Source organism: Leguminivora glycinivorella, chromosome 21, assembly GCF_023078275.1.
Source record: "Leguminivora glycinivorella isolate SPB_JAAS2020 chromosome 21, LegGlyc_1.1, whole genome shotgun sequence".
Taxonomy (NCBI): domain Eukaryota; kingdom Metazoa; phylum Arthropoda; class Insecta; order Lepidoptera; family Tortricidae; genus Leguminivora; species Leguminivora glycinivorella.
Window position 1 is genome coordinate 14,877,642 of NC_062991.1, and position 14,421 is coordinate 14,892,062.

Consider the following 14,421-nt stretch of genomic DNA (forward strand, 5'->3'; position numbering starts at 1 on the left):
CTCTCTCTGCAGCCCTAACTACCGGCAGCTTGGGCCCTATCCTGCCCCGCTGCTGTGGGTTTTTTTATAATGTACTTATTGCCAGGATGAACCGTAGTCGCTGGGCGAGACGAACTATGGTGTGGAAGCCCGCTAACACCCGCGGTCGTGGCAAGCCACCCCTTAGATGAAGAGATGTAAGGTCCGACCGAAAATCTCGTCCGAGAATAAATTGTATGAAGTCTCGGCCAAAAGTCTCGGCCGGCTGACTGCTCAGCCACGACATTGGTCTAAGCGCGGCAGCGGTGAGCGGCGGCCATACATTGGATCGAGACACAGCGATGGGTCTTTTCATTCGCACGTATGGCTGCCGCTCACCGCTGTCGCGCTTAGACCAATGTCGTGGCTGGGCCGTGAGACTGTCGTGAGACTATTCACGGCCGAGATTCTCGGTCGGACATTAGAGAGATGACATCTGCCAACTAGCTGGCGATTACTGGATGCAGATGGCAATGGACAGACAAGCGTGGAGGAATGGAGGGGAGGCCTATGGGGAGGATGAGGAAGACGGGCGCTTTAAAGGCTGCTATAGATACGTTTTTATATTCTCTATTTTATAAATATTGACTAGAAGGAATGGAGAGGAGGCCTATGGGGAGGATGATAATATAAGATAAGATAAGATAAGATAAGATAAGATTTTTTTTATTATTATTTTTTTTTTAAAAGAATTATTGAGTTATCGAATTATTTGATGTATCAGTGCACAGTGAAATTGTTTTAAATGTATATCCTTGATTTAATTTAATTTAATTTGATATAAGTACCTAAGTTTTCATTGTAATTTTCTTTTCTTTCTTTCTTTTCTTTTGTGAATATGTGTATCTATGGACTAAAGTTGCCTGAAATAAATGATTTAATAATTTAATAAATAAGATATGATTTATTGATGAGGAAGACGGGCGCTTTAAAGGCTGCTATAGATACGTTTTTATATTCTCTGTTTTATAAATATATTCTAAAATAAATTTTACCTGTGCAAAACACTCAAGTTTTTGATAATTTCTTACAACATTACTTCTCTTTCCCCAGGTACTACGAAACCGGGAGCTTCAAAGCCGGCGTGATCGGCGGCTCGAAGCCTAAAGTCGCCACGCCGCCCGTCGTTGACGCCATCGCGGCGTACAAAAGAGAGAACCCTACTATGTTCGCTTGGGAAATAAGAGACAGACTGCTGAGCGAAGGGATCTGCAGTCAGGACAACGTACCTAGTGTTTCTAGTATAAATAGGTAAGTTTTTGACATATATATTACTGGCTCGTTGGGTGGACGACATTCGAAAAACTGCGGGGCACTTCTGAATGAGATTAGCCCAGGACCGGGATAAGTGGCGTAAACGAAGGGAGGCCTATGATCAGCAGTGAGCGATTGATGGCTGAAATGATGATGAAAACAGAGTCGCACCATAAGGGTTGCTTTTGTACCTTTTTAGTACGGAACCCTAAAAAGTCAGGAAACCTAATGTTCTATGTTCGCTTGGGAGATAAGAGGTAGACTGCTAAGCCAAGAGATATGCAGTCAGGACAACGTGCCCTCTGTTTCTAGTATTAATAGGTAAGAGGTTCATCTCTTTTTGACAATATTTATAAGCTTAATGTATTAGGGGTTGATGCCAATGCCATCGTGGCGTACAAAAGAGAGAACCCTACTATGTTCGCTTAGGAAATAAGAGATAGACTGCTGAACGAAGAGATATGCAGTCAAGACAACGTTCTGTTTCTATTATCAATAGGTAAGATTTTTCATATTTATTACTAAAAAAATCACGAATAAAGAATCGTAATAGTATTCTACTATATATTAGAGATATACAGTCTAAAGTATTAGAAGGGCGCCATTGCGGCGTAATAGGGACAAAATCCTACTATGTTGTGGCGAAACCGGGAATCGAACCCGGGTCTCCAGCTATCGCGGCTGACGAGCATGAAGACGGTTGGGGTAGCGGTTTAGCTTTCATTTGCACAGATCAACTTAGCCCCAAACTAAGCAAAGTTTAGCTTTCACTATTTCTCCTTTTATCTGTGATAAACTATCCATCAACCCAGGACCTCTTATTTCTCCTTTTATCTTATCTATCCATTCTCCGTTCTCCGTTATTATAAGGATGAAGCGTATAAATATGGATCTTTTTTCGTATATAAACACATATTGTATTAAAAGAGTCCCCTCAGATTGTCTCACAACATTCCCCTTTACCTATCCACATTGATTGAAAGCACAAAAGCAAACTAAACTTTTCTTACTATTCTCCTATAAAATACTATCGTAAAGACAAAACAGGGTATCTAGCCAACGTTACAACTCACAACATGCTCCGTTTGCGTATCTTTTATTTTTATTTTTTATTTTTATTTAATAAGAAACAAACAGTCGCATATATGTACATTGACATAGATTAAAGCACTTAAATTGCAGACTTACAGTTTCCTTAATGAGAATATTACTTACAAACCATAACATGATATAAGTAGATAGCTCGATACATTTTCAATATGTACATCAAACTAAAAGTAAGTGGTATCATGAAACGTGACGGAACAGCCACAGATATTTTTTTTTTCGCTCCTTCCTTAAGTGCAAACTCGAATGAACCAGAAAAAAAAAAAAAAAAACAGAAAATGAAGAAGAAAACCGTATTAAGCAAACCAAAATTACAAATATCTATAACACTGTGTGTATCGTACCTATAGCTCTCCCTATCTTCTGTAGGCACTGGTCCTACCAAACGTGAGTAACGCCGCGGCTTGCGTGGGCGACGGTCGCGCGATGGTCGCGCGACGGCGATGCGACGCATACGAAACCAAACCTTATCGATATGGAAGTATGAGACGCGACGGCGACGGTCGCGCGACCGTCGCCCACGCAAGACACGGCGTACGCGATGAGCTATCGTCTATAGAAATGAACAAAAGGTAGTCACTCCCGTGTAAATAAAATGAAAGCGATTTATACGACGAACTATCTCGCACGCGATATCATCGCGTCTCTTTTATTTATACGGGAGTGACTGTCTTTTGTTTGTTTCTAAATTAAATAAATAAATATTTGGGACACATATTATTATACAGATCAACTTAGCCCCAAAGTTGATACATGTAAGGTGTCCCCAATATTAACTAACTAACTAATCAAAGCTTGTACTATGGGTGCTAAGCGACGATATACATACCTAAATAGATAAATATATACTTCTATACATAAAAAACATCCATGACTCAGGAAAAAATATCTGTGCTCATCACATAAATAAATGCCCTTACCGATTCGAACCCACGACCGCGGCTTAGCAGGCAGGGTCACTACCGAGTCTACCGACTGAGCCAGACCGCTCGTCGTTCTATCGCAGATATGTCACTTACTCGTTTTTTTGGCGGGACCATCAATGTCGTAGAGACGCGATCGAGCCACTTGGCGTCGCGTAGCGTCGTTTGTCACCTTGGCTAGGGCTGACATCTTAAGCAAAATACCTACAAAGATAAAGGAAAACATTCAGACCACTCCCTTTCAAAGTTTTCCGGAGATATTTATTGTAATTTCAACTCTTCTGTGGCGGTATAAGGTGTTGTTTTGCAAGGTGGGTGGAGCTTGGAAGAGTTATTGAGTGTGGCCATGAAATGAAATTTTAATAGTTTTGGGTGAATCAGCAGAATTTGATGTGAATTGTCTTTTAAATACAAGGGTTTATGGTGAATATGGCATTTATTTATATTGGTTATTTATAATACAAATAAAAAATTGATGTATGAGGGATTTCCTTGTGTGTATATAAGTATTTGTACATTATATATATCGTTGTCTGAGTACCTGCAACGCAACACAAGCCTTCTTGAGCTTACCGTGGGACTCAGTCGATCTGTGTGAGAATGTCCTATAATATTTTATTTATTCTATTTATTTATTTATGTACTTGCCTTGACATAATCGTAACAAACGTTTAGTATTTCGGGTGACATCCGTTGACCACAAACGATGTTAAAGGGTTCAAAACGTCGGCATGTATTGGAAATTCATTATACGCGATATAATACGAATGTACACTACCGTCAAAAAGTTTAAGACCAACACAATGTTCAGTGTCATTGTTATAAACCCTTCTAAAAATCATCAAACTAAATTTGTAATCAATAGAAAACAACGTAATCTTATTATATTGATCGGCAACCCATTTGTTCTGCAAGAAGACAATGATCCCAAACACTCAGAAAAGATCTGTAGAAGCTACACAGTCAATAAAGAACGCCAAGGTGTGTTAAAAAATATGATTTGGCCCACGCAATCCCCAGACCTTAACCCGATCGAACTTTTATGGGATGAACTCGACCGTAGAGTCCGAAGACAATGTCCGACATCTGCAACAGCTCTATGGGAGATACTGCAATACGAGTGGAAATCCATTAGCCAAGAAACGCTACACAAACTTATAGCAAGAATGCCAAGAATCTGCTCGGAAGTGAAAAAGCGTCGAGGAGGATTTTTCGATGAGAAAAACGTTTAGCTTTTATTTCTTATTAAATATGATCCCTTTTTAAAAATTGTTATACGCTTTATTTTGTTGGTTGTTGGTACTGAAAAGTAATATTCTCATAGGAACTTCATGAAATGTTGATTATTTGCATATATCGTGTTTGGTCTTAAACTTTTTGACGGTAGTGAATGAACGTAAGGCTTGATTCGAGTGCAACTCGCTAGTTTTTATAAATAAATTGATTGATTTGTGATTTTATAGTATTCCATTGCTGTTATCGAAATTATAAGTGTCAAAGTAAAGGCTGCTTCAAAAAAAAATCTTATCATCGAATGTACTGAAGCTCTTTTAAACAGTTTAAAGCTGCAAAACTTCAAAAATACTTTTCCATGACTAAGCAACTTATTCTAAAACAAACCAAAACGCTCCCCGCCCGCTCCCTGGCCCCACAAGGGGTTGCGTGCAAAGTGCGTACCGGAAACGGGTGGGAGAACAAAGATGGCGTCACCGGAAGCCGGGACACGTGCTCCGCTCTCACCGGACATCCCCTGTACCATTGAGTTATAGCGAATACCCATAATAATCATATAAAGTTTTTTTGCGTAGGGCCAAGTACAGGGATTTTCGATTAGTTTATCAATCAAGATGTGAGTAGTAAGACTTAGTTATTGGGATTAATATTTCATATTTATTTTGGGAAGTACTCGATAGGCATTAAAAAGGCAGGAAATAGGGTCTTGGTCCATGTAGAGGTACAGTATGAACAAAAAGAGTACCTAGAAGTTAAAAAGTGGCAACATCGTAGTGTTGTCTCGCTTTTCCACACATATTGCTGTCCCTCAACAGATTTTACGTGGCAGATTTAAAACTGTGACAGGTATAAGCCCCCACCCCCAATGAGCGTAAGTTGTTAACAAAAATTAACTCACTGTCAGTTTTGTGACGATAATTAAGCATGACATTTTTATAAAAATATTGTTTTTGTGTTAATTACATAAACTTTAAACGATAATATACATTCAGAATATGAAAAAAGTAAATTTCTAGACAGATTTTATGCTTAATTGTCGTCACAAAACTGACAGCGAGTTATTTTTTGTTAACAACTTACGCTAATTGAGGGTCCCAAATTCTGAAAACGCCCATAAGCGCGGGGCGGGAACAGACTATCTGTAAATCGATTGAATTTTTTATCAGAACAGCAAGCTGAAGACTGTACTTCTTTATCTCAGCCTCAAATTTCAGTACTATACCGGCGGCTATATTTCCGAGCTCATATAACCCGGCAACCTTCACATCAAGGGTGAACCTGAACAGGCATCTTCTGGGTGAGCTCATTCCATCGTACGTCTTTGCCTTTGGCTAGTCTGTAGTCAAGAGTAAGCCCATTCATAATAAAAAAAAAAAACTATAAGCAATCTTAACTAATGAAGTCAAAATGTCGTTTTTATGTGGCCTATGCGGTAAAAAGCTTGCTAATAATGTTTCCCATGCAGTATTATTTTTTGTAACTATTTTGATTATACTTTCATAAAAACTACGAATGAAACGTATACTTTCAATGTTTCTCTATTAGCTTTTAACATATTATCCCGCCATAAACTTGTCACAAATCTCTAATTACACGCCCCACAGATAAGATAAGACACCGGTATTACCGATATTAGTTTACCGGATTACATGCTACCGTTTATTAATCGCGGTATCTGACAGTTTCGAGTGGGCTTAGATTGAACTGTGTGTTGTTTGCACGGAAATCATATCGGCAATTTTGTTTGTTTACGTTCTAACTTTTTTTTTTTTTTTTTTTTAACATCAATAAGAAGATTTATTCATAGATTGGTACATCTGTATAAAAAACATAAAAAGAACTTAAACTACTAAACTTAATCTAACACAATAAATATATGAACAAAAAAAATATTTACAAATAAAAAGCAGGAGCAAGCTCGGCGCCGGATGGTAGGATGCCCATCAGAAGGCTGGTAGCATTGCCGCGCTGGATCGCGATGCTTATTTTATTCTTATACCTCCTTGAGCTCGGCGTTGGCGAAAGCTGGCGCGATACCGCTCAAGACCGAGCAAAGTGCCGTGCTCTTGTGTTGGAGGCCAAAACTCATTTTGGCTTATCGCGCCAGTCAGTAAGTATTTTATTCCACATGCTGGCTAATAAGAATACGGGTTGTTTGATGGTACGCAGCCACCATAGCTTATGATTGTAAAGGTGTTACACGCGCGTTGCCGTCCCTAAGAAACCGGGTTTCCCCAAATCTAAGACACGGAATTGGATCTAGCCTACCAAAAATCGCTCGTCCCGTGTGGTGACGGGTTAAGAATTTAACCACCCCCTTTCTTCCCGTGGGTGTCGTAGAAGTCGACTGTGGGATATGGGTTAAATTGTAGCGTAGGCGAGAGGCTGGCAACCTGTCACTGCAATGTCACAATTTTGTTTTATTTCAACCCCTTTTGCCAAGAAGTGGCACTGAAACTTGAGTAGTTCATGTGCTCTGCCTACCCCTTTATGGGATACAGGCGTGATTGTATGTTGTATGATTGTATGTAAAAATCGCTCGTTAGTTTGAACACGTATGAACATGCGTCTTCGGTCAACCTTATCAACAACCGTATTGATAAGTTTGGGGAAACCCTTCCAATTTTGAAGAACATACTGTATGGGCATTTTCGCCAAAAAAAAATCAAAAACTTTTTTTCCTAAAATAGGTAAATAATGTTTTTCCTACTCATTTTTTGATGATTATTCTCGCGAAAATGCCAGTCTGGGAGATAAAATAACAGATGGGTACCATAACGACAACACGGCCTTTAAAAATAAAAAAAAAAACTTATCCCTTCAACGGTAAGACAAAGGCATAACCTAAACACGATCTTTCAATAACATGTTGATCTACCCACTTTCAACACTAACATTTAAAGCCCCCCCACACTATCATTCTGTCATTACAATTGTCTCAAATCAAGCGCACCCCTAGGGTTGGCACTCGAGTTATTCGCCAGGGGTGCCACTCCAGTCCATTACCGAACAATAATGCAGGATTACCGGTATCAGTACACATCAGGGGTCCAAATCTAGTTATTTTAAATTTATTCTGGTAGTAATGGATATTGTTTTTAAGTAGTTTTACATTAGCACTTTTATTGGCTTTATTGTGGGATGTTATTGGTAATTTAATATATATTTCGCTTTTATTTTTTATTGGATTTTATTGTGTCGGTTTTTTTGCCATTTTCTAAACGTGAAATATTGTTTAATATTTATTTCTTTTATGTGGTAATCAAAAACTGTAAAGTTTATTTGAGGTTCAAAAACAGGGTATTAATTGTATTCTTGAAGTTTCTCAAATGCCCCATATATTTTATTTTTATATAAAAAGGACTGTATAACAGTAATAAAAATACCTTCGTTTAAATAGGTTCATTTTATACTTTCTTAAAAAGCATTGTTTTAATTGTATTAAAGTATTTTTTGCCTAAACTAACACTTCTGAGGAGTTACACAAACGCCCCATACATTTTCTAATACTGCTAACAACATATAATTAAGTAACTTTATAACATAAATAAAATACCATTGAGTTAAATACTTTTTAATGGTTGCTAACTTTTCACTGATCTAATCTGCTCAACCCAAACACTCAATATCAAATTAAAACTCAAAATTCCAAAAGTCAAGTCAATTCGAAGCCCATCGCTTGCCCAATGCGATTTACGCACGTGTCCGTCGCGTGCCTGTCGTCGCGTGTCCGCTGCGTGCGCGTAATGCTCGCGGTCGTGAAGTGAGAAGTTGGGAATGCTTTTAGTTGTCTATTGTTTTGTGATAGGAATGTCAGTAGTACATATTGATAGGATGAAAGAGGTATTGATGGGAGAAATAAGGAATATATGAGTTACAAAATATTATTGAAACGGACAGATGTTGACGCTATTGAATTTATTTGTAAACATAGGTAACAATGTTGGTACAAAATTCTGTCAGAGCGCTATGCTTCACTGATAGGTATACAAAGTACAATTTTGAAATGTGCTAAACAAAGATAATATTAAAAAAATGTAGATCGAGAATAACAAAATATTGTAATGCATTGAATTTTATAATTTGACAGTTTATTTATATCATTTTACAAAAAATCCGACTAAGCAATCAAAATGCTAACGTGTTACATTTCTAAGATATTTAAGTACCAGTGCTTGACAGACTATCAGTAGATGCAACTTTCAATCTAAATTGTCAATAAATGGCAATAACATGTCGAGGATTGGTAAATTTACCTTATTTTAAAAACACGAGTAACTGTCTGAATTTACCTTAAGAGGATACGGTAGCGAAAATGCTAAAATGGAATCCTTTCCATTTCAATTTCCCCCTTTCAACTTGGGAATTTTAGTTAAATATGCAAATGTTATTAACTAGATTTATCGAAAAAAAATGTCCATTAAGAACAACTAAGTCAAAAGATATTTCAAAAAAATCTTTATAATCGAGGTTCCGCTCTCGACTCTTTCCTCCTTCAAAACTTAATCAATCGGAACGAAATTTGAGAATCTGAATAACAGTGAAATAATCTATGTCGGACCGTTTTGATTTTTTGGTTAATTGTTACCAATCTTGAGTATCACTCCTTTTTTTGCGCCACAATGAAAAAGGCCGTTTTTGGAAATTTTTGATTGGCTCTAGAGTCTTTAAAAATCAGAATATTTGTCAAAAAAATCAAAACCGTCCGACACAGATAAAAATGATAACAATCTGTGTTGAAAAAATCATTGCTCTATGTTCAAAAACCAGGGAGGAAATAGTAGAGCGTTTGTATGGAGAATTGTCGTATCGTCTTAACATTCTCCTGATAAAGCATAATAAGCAGAAGGTCAAATTACAATACCCCAACTTTAAAATTCACACCCTCGTACCAAATTGTTTCATTTGCGCGCCAAAAATTCAAAATGTCAAACTGGGAACAAGAATTATACCCTCAATTACGAGCGGGCTCGATTAAAAATGTCTTGGCGTTGCGCTGCGTGGCAGTTTTGTGTTTTTTTATTTTATTTTATGGGTATGATTTTGTGGGGTGACTTTTGATGACAACGTTGGAATAGGTTGGGATATAAATTGGTTGTGTTGCTTTTTTTAAATAACCTAATCATTTTGATATTTTTTTCTAAATCTAAGTAATGTAAGGTAAAAGTATCAGTGTTCCAATACGAATATTATAAATGGGAAACTGTGTGTGTCTGTTTGTTTGTCCGTCTTTCACGGCTAAATGGAGCGACGAATTAACGTGATTTTTTAAGTGGAGATAGTTGAAGGGATGGAGAGTGACATAGGCTACTTTTTGTTTCTTTCTAACGCGAGCGAAGCCGCGGCAAAAAGCTAGTTGACCATAAATGTGTCAGAAAGTTGTGATTCGTTGGATTTATGTGTATTTTGTGCTAATAAACGTATTTTCTTTCTTCTTCTTTCTTTCCTTCTATTAGTGTGTCGAGCATTGGTACTTTTACCTTACCTTAGAACATAAAAATAATTGTTAGCTAGAACTTAAATCACTGAGATAGTAATAGTAACTATAAAATAATAAAGTTGTGAGAACTCACATCTCCGAGCCACATCTGGCTCACAGCGTCAGATATGAAAACCACAAAATGTGCATCTTCAAGTCATCACTCACACACAACACAGCACAACATTATACTGCTGATTTTGATTGATCTATTCGATTTATATTATGTCGTAGGTATCAAGGGGTCAGTTTGAATACCTACTTAAAGCTCTGACTGTACCTCATAGAATAAAATCTTCTTCGGAGCAAAATACCACGTAATTTTAAGAGTTTTTATACTATGCTGACGAAACAAATCTGTAAAAAAATGTAATAACTTAATAAGTTTATCATAGTCTTTTTTGATCACACTGACATTGACAATATTATGTCAAACCATAACCAATCCTCTAGCCATGAATAATACCTCTATTCTTCATGCCTCTAGCATAAAGTCTTACAAAGAGTTTAGAATGTATGTACATTGTGTCCGTATGCTTGTCTGCCACTGTTTTATAGACCCTGATGCAAAAATTGCAAATGCATTAAAGAATACCTCATATTGTGTCGAAAATGCACAAAAACTCTTGTCTCACTGATAAATCAAACTCGTTTCCTATACAACAAAGCACTTGTGGTATGGCAACATTATCACAGAGAATATAATAAAATATATTTGGACCGCAGCGCTGGCAACCCTTCCGCAGGAAATGGATGTAATCCTTGCTTTTTGCAAATTTATTGTGAAATTTTTACATTCGCTAAAAGGACGGAAGTTGTCTGCAAATTGTATTTTTGGATATTATGGTTAGGGTAAGAAAATTATGCTAAATAATGGCATAGAGTACCCAAGGTCAAAAGAGTATACTGAGTATCAAAGATGATGGTAGGATCTATAATCTCTATTTCTTAAGTTAATATTTCTATTAATTTCATTTGTTTAACTTTAATGAATACGTACATGTAAAAGTGCTGGCCTATTTGCTGAATTGATTTTTTAGCGCCACCTTTTAAATATTATCATAGCTACTCTGATGATGCATACTTTTTTTTTTTTTTTCAAAATATGTATGTACAGTCAGCCAAAAAAGTGGATTACCACTTTTAACTTATGTGTTTGAAATAGAGTCCAAAAGTGGTAAAACTCTTTCTTGGCTGACTATACCTACCTACTGTCGTGATATCATGATATAACAATTAAGAAGCATACCATTTGTTCTTATAAAAAATAAAAACACACAAAAATATTTGGGGAAAATATGATTTTGGCCACTTCCAGGCTGCGAAACAGCGCCATCTAGTTTTAAGCCTAAAAGGCCCATACTTTTTAGGGGTATGCTTTTTTGTATGGGTATTGTCTGTCTCGGTATTATATCGTCCTTGCTGAGAATTAATGAGATTCTAAAGTTTACCATTGGGTTGGGTATAGGTAGGCATCATGCTTATTTTTACTAAAGAAATGCTTTTGTGGTTATTTCGATCGATGGACACGCAAAATGTGCCAAAATATAAGGAGAGTATTTTTGGGCTAAATTAATAAGAAGTAGATCACTATTCACTACAGATGGAGAGCGAAAAGATTTTTCTTCGTATTTTTCCGGAAGCGTTCGTATTTGTCATGCTAATTCAGACAATGGCAATACGTCTTGTACTGAGACTGTCTGAAATAGCATGATACGTTCGTACGTTTCTGTAAAAATACGAAGGAATAGCTTCAAAAACCTTTACATAGGTAAATAGGATGTTGATTTTTGTTGTACTTATACGTTATAGTACTTATAGTTAACGACAGACTGAAGCGTTCGTTGTACACACAATCAGCCTATGAGCTAGCACAGTATAATTTTTATTTTTTTTTTTATTATTATAAATGGGCTTACTCTTGACCACAGACTAGCCAAAGGCAAAGACGTGGCCTACGATGGAGTGAGCTCGCCCAGAAGATGCCTGTAAAGAGTACTATCGTAATGGAGCTAGTATATAACCTAACCACAAAATTAAAATTTTGAAAAACCCCCGACCGCGACATAGTGAACCGATTTTTATAAAACGGCTAAGAACACTCCCGACTAACTTAGCTTTCAGACAAAAAAACTAAATCTAAATCGGTTCATCCGTTCGGGAGCTACGATGCCACAGACAGACACACACACAGACAGACAGACAGACAGACAGACAGACATACAGACAGACAGACATACAGACAGACAGACAGACAGACACGTCAAACTTATAACACCCCGTCGTGTTTGCGTCGGGGGTTAAAAACTGCCTTGCACACTTGGTGTCGGTCCGATTGTCTTAAAATCTGCAACTTCTCAATCCACCATTACCGCAATGAATCAGCCGGCACGCGTGCCAACATCCTTTTTCCATATACCGCCGCGCGCCGCATAACCACGATTCGCTTTGCCGATTGGCCACGCTTCCTGCCACGTGCCGTTTTTTGGCAAATTGCTTAGGGTTTTGAATTTTGAAGGGCGGTTTTTTATTGCCCTAATTTTGGGTTATGAGATTAGATTTGCATTAACAACTATTAATGGAGAAGTTGTTGAAGATATAAGAGCTCCACGACAGGGGCTCCAGTTTTATTAGTAGGTAACTTTAGGCCCAATTTTACTCCTGCAATGATTTTTTAAGTGGAGATAGTTGGAGGGATGGAGATATATAGACTATTTTTTGTCTCTTTTCTAACGCGAGCGAGCAAAAACTAGTTAAATTATATAATATGTAGATATGGAAATATTTATTACAAATCTTTACAGACATGTATGTATGGTGTACTTTACTGTATGAAAAGTACCATTTTTTTTATGAATAATCACCATATTTATTCCTACACGTTCTCATTACACAAAACACCCCAATTTAAAATCCCCAGACAGTAAGTAACATCTCGATACAACGCCATGCTTCGCGGCCATTTTGCCGAGTTGACGTTTCATTTCCCGCCATGATGGATAGCCCTGGCTTCGTGAATTATTGCCAGTGTCTCGCGGGTTGACATATGCAAAAATTGTTTCGGGAACTTATTAAAAAGGTGAATAGCTGGTTTTAATATGATCGATGGTTGGATTTTGCTTTGGTTTAGGAAGTTTTTAACAGGTGCTCTTGTTCGGAGTTTCTTAGTAAACTTTTTGGGTGATTCATTTTCATGGGTATTATTGAATTAACCTATATTCTTTCGAATTTTACATGCTTTTTATTTAGTGAGAGATTACAATTCAAACTTTTTATAGTTCTCTATTTAAAAACTTTTTAGATAATAATGTTATTGTGGAGTGTTCTTGTCAAATAATGAAAGTTTTGTCACAACGTAACCAAAAATGAAAGATTTGGCAAAAATAATATTTCTAAGCATAAAGTGTGGAGGACGAAACCGCTGTGACCTGGACATGGACGGAAATTTTCGTTCCGGAGTTTACCATTTACCATTTTTACCCTAGGAACAAACAGCGAAAATTGTACAAGAAGAAATGTAGTTTACAATAAACCAGTACAATACTATTTAAAAATATTTTAAGCGGGTTACTCACGTGTTAAGTCATATTCATATTCATTTATTCCATTATAAATCATCATATTTAAAAGTATTTTAAGCGGGTTACTCACGTGTTAAGTCGATATAGCGTTCGACATATTCGATCCATTTTCGAGGATCTTTCTCAGCAGCCGCGCACACAGAGCAAGCGCCTGCAGTATGCGTCGCGCTCTCGACAAGTAAAGGTGAGGTCGCTACTTTTGAGAAAAATCCTCGAAATCGAAACATGTCGAACGCTATATCGACTTAACACGTGAGTAACCCGCTTAAAATACTTTTGAATATGTTTGAGTCTCACGAGAGTTTTATAGTCCAATACTCAATTTATTTCATTAGTTTAGGATTAAAAATTTCTAGAGATGTCAAGAGAGTGTTCTTGGGAGAACAGTGTGGCGGCGGATCTTCGTCAGCTTCAAGTAGGTGACTGGCAAGAGGCTGCGCAGGATTGGTATAGGTGGCGTGCTCTTATTTCGGAGGCCAAGATTCACTTTGTATCAAAATAGTTAATTAAAATTAAAAATTGACTCTTTGTCCCCAGGATCGTCCGGAATAAAGCAGCAGAAAAGGCGAAGCATGCGCACAACCAGCAACAGCAGCAAGAACAGGAAATTTCCTCGGCGCAAGGCAGCGTAGTATCTGTAAGTGTTCTGAAATTATCCTATCATACATACATACAGCTTAAACCGGCCGCTCGAAGCTCATTTTTGACGGACCGCTTCCATGAGCGAACAGGGGCCCATTTCTCAAAACTGAAACTACAAGCGGAAGTCTCTTTCCAACTTTTCATATTAGACATTGACAACCACTTGTATATTGTAACTTAAATC

At 37.3% G+C, this 14,421-nt stretch overlaps 1 protein-coding gene across 1 annotated transcript in view; it reads left to right on the forward strand.

The window, feature by feature from the left end:
• Positions 1–14,421, forward strand: part of LOC125237496 (paired box protein Pax-5) — a 104,166-nt gene that overhangs the window by 64,988 nt on the left and 24,757 nt on the right. Inside the window, 2 exon segments of the mRNA XM_048144610.1 lie at positions 1,072–1,269; positions 14,133–14,232. Of these exon segments, the coding sequence (XP_048000567.1) occupies positions 1,072–1,269; positions 14,133–14,232 (298 nt within the window).